The 12,585-nt window shown below is 40.0% G+C and overlaps 1 protein-coding gene across 1 annotated transcript in view; it reads left to right on the plus strand.

The window, feature by feature from the left end:
• CCNT2 (cyclin T2) overlaps positions 1-12,585 on the plus strand; it is a 22,576-nt gene that overhangs the window by 2,037 nt on the left and 7,954 nt on the right. Inside the window, exons 2-4 of the mRNA XM_010146309.1 lie at positions 5,919-6,047; positions 7,146-7,206; positions 8,015-8,077. Coding sequence (XP_010144611.1) covers positions 5,919-6,047; positions 7,146-7,206; positions 8,015-8,077 — 253 coding nt within the window. The remainder of the gene's footprint in view (positions 1-5,918; positions 6,048-7,145; positions 7,207-8,014; positions 8,078-12,585) is intronic.

The raw sequence follows: 12,585 nt of genomic DNA on the forward strand, positions 1-12,585 counted from the left end.
CCTGCTGAATTACTTCCTGTAGCTCTTGATGAGTGTAAGGGCAGACAGCAGCTTTGTGTGTGTGCTGATGGACATTTTCTTACGTATTTTCCTATAGGGTAAAGAGGGCGTCTCAAAGTAAATGTGAGAGTCGCTTCTAAATACTGCCAGACCATCTGGCAGGTTCTTTTCAGAGAAAGCAAAAAGCTGAGGACTGTAATAAATACTTAATATCAAATCTCTGAAGTACTTGCCAAGCTAAAAAATGTAACAATATTCATCCACTGCGAGAAGCTAACCCTTAGAAATTAAATAGTAAGGTACTGGCAGTCTCAAAGCTAAGACCTAGCTAAGATTTTTCTGCAGTATACAGTATATATGACTTTAGTGTGTGCACGTAGTGATGTTTTTCCATGGCAAGAAGGAATCTGAAGGCTGGGGCTAGAAAGTTAGATAGTCATTGCTCAGAATGCCTTGTGACCTCCAGCTGAAAAAATGTAGCTTTGATTTTCTTGCTTTATTGGTAGGTCAGTGTTTTTAGTCGAGTAGTAAACATTTGCATGTTTATCATTGTGTATAATTGCTGGGTTAAAGACATGTAAGTCACATGCACTAAATCGATAACAAACAGGTCTTCTAGTGGAAGCTTATTTACTGAATAGCTGTTGTCTTAATTCTGGAATTTTTTCCCCCCTCAATGTAAGTTACTGCTAAACAGTTTTGCAGGCTTTCAAGATTTTGAGAATCAGCTGTGAATAGAGAACAGCATTCGTATCAGGATCTTCAGTCCGCAGAGCCACAGAGGTGGCACATGCCAGTTCGTGCAGTCTTGGTTCATTTTGAATGTGTTACAGTGACTGCTCTAATGACCAAATACCCCTATTTTTCCAAAGTTACTGTGGGCTGACAAGTCACTTCTGAATTGCTGTAGATTATTTACAAAGTACATTCTTTTAATTACAGCAAAGAATTTGCTGGGGTTTTGACGTTGCAATCAAAGGAGGTGAACAAACGTTGCTGGGCCCCGGTGGTGGAAACTGGTTTTACCAATTCTGGTTGGAATTGGATGCCCTGGCTACTAATTTTCCCTAGCCACACAAATGACGTTAAAGGAACTGCTACAAATCTCCTCAGCAGCTGGACAAATTGTTCTTTCTGCATTACTGTTGACCATGGCATGGTAGCTTTAGTTTGCCGAGTATAGAGTTAGTCAGTGCTAATACTGGGGTGGGGAGGGAGCTTGCTGGCTTTTCATAGGAAATATTAGCCTGACTATGATACTTTACCTTGAAAATTAGAACTCTTCTGGAAATAACTATTTCTGTAGTACTTAGTGTGTCTGGTATTATTATATAGCAATACCCCTTTTAGAGGCTTATTCTTCAGTACACTGCGATTTGAAGAACAGAGAAGGGGGGGGGGGAAATCCTTGGTATGCTGGAAATGAGGGGTAGGACATCCAAATGGTGGTGGCTGTAGTTTTAAAGATAATCCTGGGAAGTGCCATGTGGAATACCAATCAACCAGTTGAAAACATGCGTGATGATGTCAAGGGTGTTTTGGTGTGACATGCAGTGAAACATAATAAAGTGCCCAAAGAAGGCTGCAGAAGGAATTTTTTTTCCTTGAAGTGTGAGGTAGTTGAGTGGACGGGTTTTTGTTTCCTGTCCTGCTGTTCCCTTCCTGTCTCTTGTGCCCTTTCCAAATTGTAGTATTAAACCGTAGCCTTTGCGTTGTGCAAAGTTCTTAAAACTTTTATAACACGCGCCAAGCTTTAGCGAGGCTGTTTTGGACACTTCAGCTCTGACTTTAATCTTGAAATTTAACGTATTTGCTGTTCTTATGCAATGTGAGCTCCTGGTTATAATAATAAAAACTTGTAGCTCATTGTGTTCACACTTGAAAAACCTCTTGTCATAGGCTGGAACCACTTAGTGTCTTCAGCTAATTTGTATCAAGGCTAAAAACATACTAATTAATGTTGGCATTGCAAGGGAGAAGGAGTTCTCAGGAAACTGCGTGCATGCTGCAGATGTATTCTGAGATTATTCCAAATACCTTCATGGTGGCAACACATTTTACAACGTGTCTTGTACTTCTTAAGTGAAGAAGGACTTGCACCACATTTACCCATAAAACTTGCTGTATAATGCTCTTGGACTGTCATAATAAGGCTCTTACATTTTGTTTTTTCTGTTTCAGTGGGACTTGGTTTCTGAGATTCTCAGCCAGGACAAAAAAGTGATTTAGTTTCATAAATCATATGTGTTCTTCTGAAGATATTTCTCGAAGTCTTAATATTTGGGGTGCATGGTGGATAGCATTTTTAAATTATTTCATTTGTTTTATGTCAGATTAAGATGTTTGTATATAGGAAGCTTACAGCTTTGTCAAGTCTGTGTCTTAAACTTTGCTTTTTTGTTCTACTTTGCTTTGCTGTTATTTTCAAGAATTGGAAATGAATGAAAGCATTGAGTAACTTCACCATTTACATGCTTAGCAGGGTGTGTTGTCTTCCCTGAAGACACTGTGCATGCCAAGTCTGAAATTTTATTAGGGTGTCCATTTTCCTGAAAAAATACCAAGGGAGACAAAAATACTGACCTACTCTAAACTGGGAATGAGAACTCAGACAGAGACCTGAAATTCTTCAGCCAGAAGCCAACACTTCTTTTCTTTTTTAAGGAAGTAGATACCTGGGTGTACTTGGATTTCTGAACCAGAGTTAAATGTCAGCTAATCACTTTGACTTAAGTCAGCCTCCAGAACTGTGTTTTAGGTAAGGTCCTGGAGATCAGGAATTGTGTAGAGTCTTCTTGGCCAGAACTGATCTGTTGTTTTGCTACATTAGAAAATACCCTGAAATCACCCTAACGAAGAGGGTCCTTTTCTGGAATGAAGTAAGACTTCAGTGCAGTCAAACAGAGAAATAGTGAGAATTTGCTGATGATTTAGTTGTGCCATTATTGGTAACTTGGTTTGAAGAATGTGTCTGTTTGAAGAATGTTTTCAGTCATGGGAATTGTTGGAAGTTGTTTTTTTTTTTTTCAGAAGGGTAAGTTGAAAATTCCATGTATGTGTAACTGTACCCACAAGCAGTGTAAAAAGAGACCTTGTGTTAGGATATATTCGAGTTAAACCCATGTACAAAGCTCTAAGTACTGAAGGCCTGAACGCAGGTACTTGGAGATAAGAGTGTGATACTTGGGGAAGGTAAGGCCAGAGAGGAGGGGAGAACAGCAGGGAGCAACAATTCATTGCTCACAGTGCAGTGCTTTTGTTCTTCATCCCAGCAGTAAGGCACTGGCACAGGTCACTGATGATCTGTTTGATTTGTTTAAAATTAAAAAAAGGGGGGGGGGGGGGGGAAGGAAAAAGACAGTTTTCTTGCTTTATGCCTCAAGGTTCAAAATCACAAATTTTCCATGATCTCTTTTGTGCTTTCCTCAAGCTCTTCCACTCCCTGGATGCAGCTTATTTTTCTGTTTCTGTATCAAAAAAAAAAAAAGGGGGGGGGGGGGAATTTTATTATCCTGGGGAAATGGAAAGGATCTTCTACTTCCTTTCAATTAAAGCTTCCTCCCATCTTCCACTTTCCAGTTTCTGATTCCATACTCTCCTTCCTCAGTAACTTCACAATATCATGTCTTAGTTTTCAGTAAGTTTTACGGTAAGTCTGTCTACCTTACTGCATCCTTTCTTGAGGAAAAAAAAAAATAAAACACACTGAACTAATTCTAGACTCTCTGCTGTCCTCATTAATACCTCTTCATTTTGCGTCATCTTGTCAAACTTGTTTCTTCATAACTCTGTTAATTCTTCAACATTCCCAATTTCCTTTCTTCTGTCATTCCTGTTTCTCTGGCATCCTGGCCCTCTCTGCTAGTCTGGCTTTTCCCAAAATGTTGGGATTATGTCTGAGAATATAATCCTTCCTTTTAGGCAGGCCCTGGTGCTTCAGGTGGTAGCCTTAGACACCTCCTGCAGTTATGCCTGTCCTAAATTGTTGGAGCACACTGGGAAGAGGTTACCACTGTCCTCATATGGATGAAACAACTGTAGACAGGAGAGGTTTGCCTGGGTTCATGCAGTCCTGGGCAGGAGCAGTTTGCTCTGTAAAATACCTTTATATGGCACGCGTGTGTCGAGTTAGACATGTGCGTGCTACTGTACAGCTTGTAGTACTTCAAAGCTTTCTGGAGTCCAGAAAGACTCTCCTTCACATATGGTGTTTAAAAGTTTCTCTTTTAGCTTGAGAGATATAGTTCAAGTTGTATGTCCCTAGCAAAGGGCATTTCTTCCAATTTCAAGTCTTTGCTTCAAGCAATGTGGGTGGGAACTTCTCAAAAATAATCAGAAGTCTTAAAGGACAGTGTTAATGTGGCCTTGTTCAGCAGCACCTGACTTCAGGTTTTTATTGCATTCATTCATAAGGCTTAAGTTACAAGCTTCTTAAAAAGAAAGTAGTTCTTTTCTCTCTGTTGTGGAAGGATTTGTTCCCTGTCACTTGTTTTGGGTGGTTTGGATTTTTTTAGAATACTAGACTTCTTCATGGCACATTTCTGTGCATCAAAGGGTATCGCCTTCCCAGGGTGTCAGTTTTCCTCAAGTTTGCCAATTATAAGTTTTACTTAAGATCCAAGTGGATGTTCCAAAGTGATTTAAGGAGGCAACAAGTACTCCCCCAATACATCTGAAAGCTCCTGAAGGGTAATGGATAATCACTTAAATGTTCAATTCCAATTCGTTCATTGCAGGGTTCCATATATTTGAATTTTTGTTTCACAATCCAAATGTTTCATTTTGGCATAAAAAAGGTCTGCTTGCTGACCAAAAAACCCCACAAGCCTCACTTTAGGGGAGGAGCATATCTGCTATTCAGTTCACTCAGTCTAGTTCTAGTTGGGCGCTGAATGAGAAATCCAATACCTGCACTGCTTGCACCAGGCAGTAATTAAATACTCAACAAGCAGCTATTCCAGTTTCTGAATAAATGCCTTATACTGGCTTAACTTAACCAATTTATCTGCTGATGTCTGCACAGAGATGTTTGCTGGCGTTTTCATTCCTGTTTAACATGGGCAGCTTTTGCATACAAAGAGGACCCTGATTCTTCTGAGTCATTTGTGGTGAGCCGTGTTCCGTATATAGGCACATCAGTCTCTGCAGCTGACAGCTAGACCATCGGAACTCCACTTCATAGCGACTCCTAGGTGATACTGAACTGCGAACGGGTGCTTTGCTGCCAGCTTACAACACCTAGACTTTTATTAACACTTTCTTTAAAGGTATTTGCTAACACTTGGTGTCACTGCTGTTTTGTGAATCCTTGTGCTTTGTTCACCAGATCCTGCTGGGTAGGTAGTAAAGTTTCCAAGAGTAAGCTTTTACTTACACAACCTACGTTTATATAGGCTGTTTTCCTTGAAGTTCTCTGCAAAGTTCCTTGCTTTTTAGGAGAAACAAACACTCGTGGAACTTGTGATCAGTCAGCTGGTTTGGCTTTTACTGAAAAGAAGGTGTAACGGCTCACTACTGTGCAAGAAATGGGATGAACTTTCTCACGAAGTGTATTTGACTGGAAACAGCCTGCTCTAGCGTGACTAAATCTCTTGGACAAAATATATTATTTTTATGTTGAACTAGAATTAGTCTGACCTCAGGCATCTTGCTCAGAAATGTAATTTAGCATTTATGCTACTCCTTCCCTGTGCTGTTGAGAGGATTACATCAGTTATAAAATAAAACATGAGTAGTTTATTTGTTGCCTTGCATGATTTCAGGACTGTTTGTAAAAAAACCAAAAAAACCAAAAAAACCCAAAAACCAGAGTCAAACCAGCTTCTTAAACCTTTTCTAGTTAACAGTTTAGACTCTCCATAAAAACTCAAGTCCTACTCGTAAAAGTTAAAAAATGCATATGTGTTTTTCTTCTCCAGATAATATCTCCTACGGCATTGTTTTTGGCTGCAAAAGTGGAAGAACAGCCACGGAAACTTGAACATGTTATTAAAGTAGCACATGCCTGTCTTCATCCTCAAGAGCCACAACTGGATACAAAGAGTGATGTAGGTGGAAGTCATGGTTTTAAAAATAATTGGATGACACTTCATCTAATGATCTGTTACATTGTCTTGACTGGATTGTTGCTGTCTGCCAACCAAAAAAAAAACCAAAAACTTTTCTTTCTACACTATTTAAGTCTTTTGTGTTATTTGGTATGACTTATTAAAGACTCAAATATTTGTGTTACAAGACTTGAAGAGGTGGGTCCATCTTGAACTTGCAATGGTTTTTAAGACTGCTCCATGTATCGTAGAAGACTAGATTAGATGTTAAGTAAGAGGTTTCATGTAAGTCACACCGGTTGTCAGAGAGGAGTTCAAAACACGCTGTGTTTGTCTTTCTCGACCAGAGGCTCACTGCGCTCCATTGTCTGCACCCTGTTTTAAAGGATGCGATAGATTTGTCAGCTGCTGCCTCTGCTCTGCATTGGTCTTCCTTTCATTTGTCAAAGTTTGTACAGCTTCTGCTTACTTTATAGTTCACGTTTTCTTTCTGAAATGAGTCTTCTGAAACCAAACATATGAGGTAGAGTGGTGGAAATGCACCAGGAAGGTCAGGGTGAGCTGGTTATACCCTGCTGGCCCTCAGCTGACATACCAAACTGTTTGAGCACCTTTGCTATGCTCCCTGTTCTTGGAATGACACGTGGAGGAGTGGCTCTGTGTAAATATGCGTATATCATCGTATATGCACGTTTGAGCCCACAAGCTTAAACCAGCTTAACAGAGGCTGCTGTGTACCTCCAGCTGTACTTTAAAGTACTTGTAAAATGGGTTACCTGCCTGGAGAGATTTGAGTGGATCTGCACTGGCAAGCCTTCGTAATTCTTACCTCCTCTTCTCCCACAAGTACTTTGCTGGAGAAATGAGATCCAGGCTGTCAGTGTTACTGTGAAAGATGGTCAGGCTGGTATAACTGAACTTGCAGTAACACTTACCCTGGTAGAAGAAGCCTTACCACAGTGAAGTGTTCTGAGCAGTTGGTTCTATCTGGCTGGGGTATGGTCTGAACTGGTGTTGCTAGTACCAGTACTCAAATAGGAAGTGCAGAATTGAGACCATAGATAGCTATGTCCTGACCCGTTTGCTTGTTTGTTTCAGGCATACCTTCAGCAAGCCCAAGAGCTGGTTATACTTGAAACAATAATGCTTCAAACTTTAGGTATGTCTCTCTAAGTATTTCCCGTGCAGCCAGCTTACCGTGAAGAAGTAATGGGACCCAAGTAACTGGATGTTTGATGTGCTGTTGGTACTCTGGAATTTTACTGGTTTTGTGTGCTTCTGTCAGCTGTGGATTTAGTTTCATAATAGCGGTTCTGTAGCGTTCACTTTGGAGGAAGAAAAGGCGTATCTGTACTTATGAAATAAATATTGTTTGATGAGGTAGAAATGTGTACCGCAAAACAGAATTTACTCCAAAGTAGTAACTATGTTGATATTTCTTCCTGTAAGGTAACATGTTATGCAAGGTTCGCTGTGTATGTGTTCTGAAGAAATCGGGAAGAGCTTTATGCCAAGTGCTCTTTCCCATTTTGCCTTTCAATAGAAGAACCTGATGTAATTGAGCAGAGTTACTACCTCTGAACATCGCAAATCATAGTGTAACCATTTAATGGGTTCATGTCATTCCAAAATTTGAAATGGAATGTTCTGATAAACTTCTGACTTTAACGTAATCAGAGACGATTACAACTTGCAGGCCTGGGAGCACTGACTAACTCAGTCAATAAATACCACTTTTACACCAGGTTATATGCATATAGGACTTGAGATTATGAAAGGAATGTTTTACTGATTGACTCGAAGTGGCTGTACCAACAGCCATTCAAAAGATGTGGAATAAAAGGCAGTTAAATAGTGATACTTGACGTGCAGAGGTTTAGTGAGCTTTTGGCTCTGGGGAAATGAAAGGGGTTTGTGTTTCTACAGATGCAAATGTCTAATTCTAAAATGTTATCGTAACTCTTCAGGTTTTGAGATTACCATTGAACATCCACACACAGATGTTGTGAAATGTACGCAGTTAGTGAGAGGTCAGTGCCTTTTAACCTCTTCTGTAAGTCCTTTTTACCTCTCTAGTAAAATTTGAAAGTGATGTTTTGTCTAATGTGATCTTGACCGTGTTATCCAAAGAGTTTGTCAGAGCTAATTCCTAAAGCCTTGATCGTAACCTCTAGAGTTTGATAGAGGCCAGTTCTCCATCCTTCATAATTTTTTCTTTTGCTTTCTTATCAGCTTTGATTTTAATAATGTCTGTTCCATGTTTTCTCAAATGGCAAAAGCAGGTAGTAGTTGAAAACAGAATAGCCAACTACTGAGAACTGTTCTGGGCTGGTTATTTTCACTCTGAAGCAGCTCTACGAAGTGAAGTTTAGTCTGCATGTTGGTTGATGGCTAATGCTAGCCCTCTGTCTTAGCAAATCTTTTTAGGTAATGAACTGAAGAATAAAGAGAGCACGTGTAAATACTTCAAGATGTGACTAATTGTTTTTCTGGAGCAGGGTGTACTTACTAGTTTTGGATGGTAGGACAAAACCCCAAACCTTTTGTTAAACAATTATAGCCTTTAACTTGTATGCAGCTCATTAATGTGACTCTGACTAGAAACCTGGTTTGTTGTTTAATTTTTTGTTGTTGTTGAATTTTGGCACACCTTTAATTCTTAAACTGATTTCCTTCGGAGTTTAAAAAAAAAAAATCTCTCATAAGATGGAGGATGAAAACTTAAAAATCAGTTGTAAAAGCATCTAAAACAAGCTCTTCAGTTTAATTGTTACTTCAAATGTTTGGAAATTATTAGGCCGTGGTTAATAGTCTTTAATCATTGGCTGGTTTTGCAGTGAGAAATGCAAAGTTAAGTGCTTTAAAGTTGTTGTTTTTTTTTTCTTCCTCTACAAAAACCAAGAAAATTAGGTACAACTTAACCATGCTAACTATGTCTGGTTTTTAGTAACTTTAGAATTAAAGTTGTTCTGTGAAAGAAAAATATCTTTCTCATTTTAAAATAACTTACCGATGTAGTGTCTTCAGAGTTTGATTCCAACTAGAACTGGTGCTGCAACTTACTTCCATATAAAGTAGCTTTATTGCTGCTCTTGGTATAAGATGCTTCTTTGCTTTTTGTCCAGATTTGGTTGTGACTCAGTGCGTAAGTGTAATTGCACCTGAAGTCTCAATAGCAGCTCAGCGGCAGCTCTGTAGGGTTTTCCTCTGGGTTTTTGCAGCTGTTGGTCAGTATAAATATGAGCACACTATTTCCCTGTTCTGTGTGAGCCCCTGCACTTCTGCCTGGAGGTTGGGCTGGTGGTGAGCAGCGGCAGGCAGTGTCGTAGCTGCATCAGGATTTCCAGCTTGCAAGAAGCAGGGCATACTGCTACACGAATGTAATTTCCTTTAGCCAAGGGTAGATGCCACTTGTAAGACAGCTGAGCTTTTTCTGTTGTGTTTTGTATGCCACTTTTGTCTAGTGACAAAATTCATATGTGGAAGGTACATGCTGATTTTTAAATTTGACATTTTACAGCTAGTATTTAGTGTCAGCACAGTTTAACAAAATACTTCGGAGTTCTAAAATTATACCAAGTCTTGAAATCTGAAGGCTCCAGTTAAAAAAAAAAAAAAAAAACAAATTAATCTTACAAAACAAAACAAAAAAACAAGGGAGGGGGCAAGAGAGAGGAACAGAATGTGATATTATGGATGGAAAGAAAGTAACAAGGATTAATCTATAAATTAAAAACATTGACCATGAAATCTGTAGTCACGCATGCACATCAAGAAAGCAGAGAATAACCGCCATGGAACATTAGTCTTACGAATGGAGTGGATAAAGGGGTGGGTTTGTGGGCACAGAGATGAGATGCAAAGGTATGATTTCTAGTTCTCTGTCTCGTAACATTTATTTATAGGACAGTGCGTTGTTTTGATGTGAATAGGTGCAACACTTAGGTACCAAGTCCTGAAGCTTTCAAAATATTTGTATGATTTGTCAGTGTTAGGCCTTTAGTGCTGAAGGGGTTGACTGAGCAGTTAAAGAAACGCACAGTTACTTCATCCAGTTCTGGTAGCATGTCATCTTGGACAAAAAACCAGTATTTCAGAAGGCAGAGATACCTTTTTTTATTAAAGGTGACTAACTTATCCAAAACTGTTATGATTAAAACTTCCAGCTGTAAGTTTGGGGAGAGAAGGAAGGGAGGAATATGATGTGGTTGACTATTTTAATATCCTAAGAGAGGCAACAAAGTTAGCTGAGGTGCTTAAGGTTTGGGCTTGGCATGTGTGCACTGAGTTGCCATGTGGTGAGAAGATGCCCTTTGTGGCTAAACTTAAGTGGCTAAGAGGATGGCTGATTCTCTCTTGTCACTTGTTGTTGTCTTGCATCCACAGTGTTGTGCTTTATGCTGTCCCTGTTTTCCTGTATTAAGCTACTGCCTTTAAAAACAAAATGGGAAAAAAGCCCTCACCAAAACCAAACAGGTTCTGTTGGTGATGCTCAAAAGATTCAGCCGAGTCCTTTGTCAGAAGACTGTCGAGTCTCGTAGTGGCACACCAGAATCAATTGCTGGAAGCTGAAGATGAACTAGTAAGTGGGAATTGGTGCACATAAAGATAATTGCTTCAACATACCACTAAAGAAAAAGTTGAATTCTTCATCTCTAAGACTGAAAGCCTTTCTGAGGGCGGTGTTAGACAACACGGGTCACTGTAAATAAGGGGTGACTGGATGGATACATAATGACTCATGATATTTAGCCATAAGGTACCTAATTATTCCTTCTGGGTTTCAGAGATTTGTGCGTTGATGAATTGTTCCATCTTTACAGCTTGGCCAGTATAGTACACAAGAAAAAGGGTGTGGGCTCAGTCTTTTTTCTGCACCATTCTTCCTCAGTGTCAAGAGACTGAGAAGAGGACACAGGACCATCATTCCTTAGGATCCCACAGGTCCTCTAAGGAATCTGGAGGCAGTGGATCTGTGAAGGCCTGTCAGCAAGCCTCAGTGCCCATTCCAAGGATGCTCCAGTACTGAAAAGAGAAGAAAAGAAAAAAAAAAAAAAAAAAAAAAAAAAAAAAAAAAAAAAAAAAAAAAAAAAAAGGAAAAAACCCCAAACAAAAAAAAGGCATGAAACTACTTTACTGGCCTGAATGCTGGATGAATGGTCAGCAGTGAAACTGCCCTAGTGCCAAGACCATGCCATGGTTCTTTTAAGCTCTGGTGCAATCAGTCTGCTCCCAGCCTGCCTCTGGTGGAACTTGAAGGGAAGGAATCTGTATCCTCATCTCCATCTTGGGAAGTCTTCAGTCATTCCTTTCTCTGTGTTGGGGTACACAACCTTCCTTTGGAACTGAGGATTGGATTCCAAGGATTTCTAGGATTATTCTCGCTATTCTGCAGGTTATCAGGTATCTTGAACACCCATGATCCTTACTAATACCATAGTGTCTGTGTGCACGGGTGCCATTGGTTAAATCAGGCTGATAAAGACAAGGTCAGCAGAAGAGGAGATGAAAATGAATCAGCTTTTTCAGACAGTATTTTCATGAGGAAAATTTAAATCTTAGGATATTAAGTGGTGTGGAAAGATCTTAAACACCAGCTGCACTCCAGCACTGCTACAGGCCGCCTTCACATTCTGAACTTTCTCCTCAGGCTTTTACAGGCCTGTTTGCAAGGTTTAAATACTTCCAAGAAGGTAAAACCACCAGGACTGCTCAGACCTGAATGCCTACGCATGCCCTCCTTTTGCCCAGAAGGACTTCAGCAACCCTTCTCTCTTTCGATGCTGACCGGCTTATCTGCAGTCTCCTCTTTCCGGGGAGTGCTTACATATGTTGTCGGAGTCCTAGGCATAGCCAGCTGCCACCCTCCTCGGAGCAACTTGGCAATCATGTTTTTGTGATTATCTCAAGATCCAAGATAACCCGGTATGAAGAAAAAAGCTCAGCTATCTTGGAATTGCAACCGTTTGACTTGTGTGGCTTTGCCCAGTAAAAAGCGTTTTTGGTTTCCCACTGGGAGTTTCTTGGAGACAGCAGCCTTTTGGAAGGTGTATTGGACAGCAAGTCCTGTTTCAAAATCTGAGTTGCTCCTGTAGTAATCCCCTGTCTTACGGTTGGTTGGTTCTGCAGCAGTGAGACAGGGCGGGTGTTTTAAAGCACTCCGGAATGATAAAATAGACGTGATCATTAATGGCTGGTGTCATAGTCATCAGTGCTGCAACTTGAGTTCATATAGAGAAGCTCTGCTGGCTTGTTTTAGCTGCTGCTTCAAGATTATTTTAATTTGGAGATGCACCTTTCCACCGCTATAAAGTAACACACAAAAATTAAGGGATAAAATCCATTAGCTTTAATTTTAGTGATGGTTTCTGCTAAACTAAAGCCATCCTAAACGTAAGATTTTGGGGCAGATGTTTCCAGTTGTGTCTTGTGTGCCTACCATAGGCTTTAGTTGTGAGCTGCGATCTCTTGCTGGTTTTGGCAATGATGATTATTTAGCTGTAAATAAGATGAAACAGTATTGTACTGCTTGTAGTGT

This window comes from Buceros rhinoceros, unplaced genomic scaffold, assembly GCF_000710305.1.
Source record: "Buceros rhinoceros silvestris isolate BGI_N320 unplaced genomic scaffold, ASM71030v1 scaffold26232, whole genome shotgun sequence".
Taxonomy (NCBI): Eukaryota; Metazoa; Chordata; class Aves; order Bucerotiformes; family Bucerotidae; genus Buceros; species Buceros rhinoceros.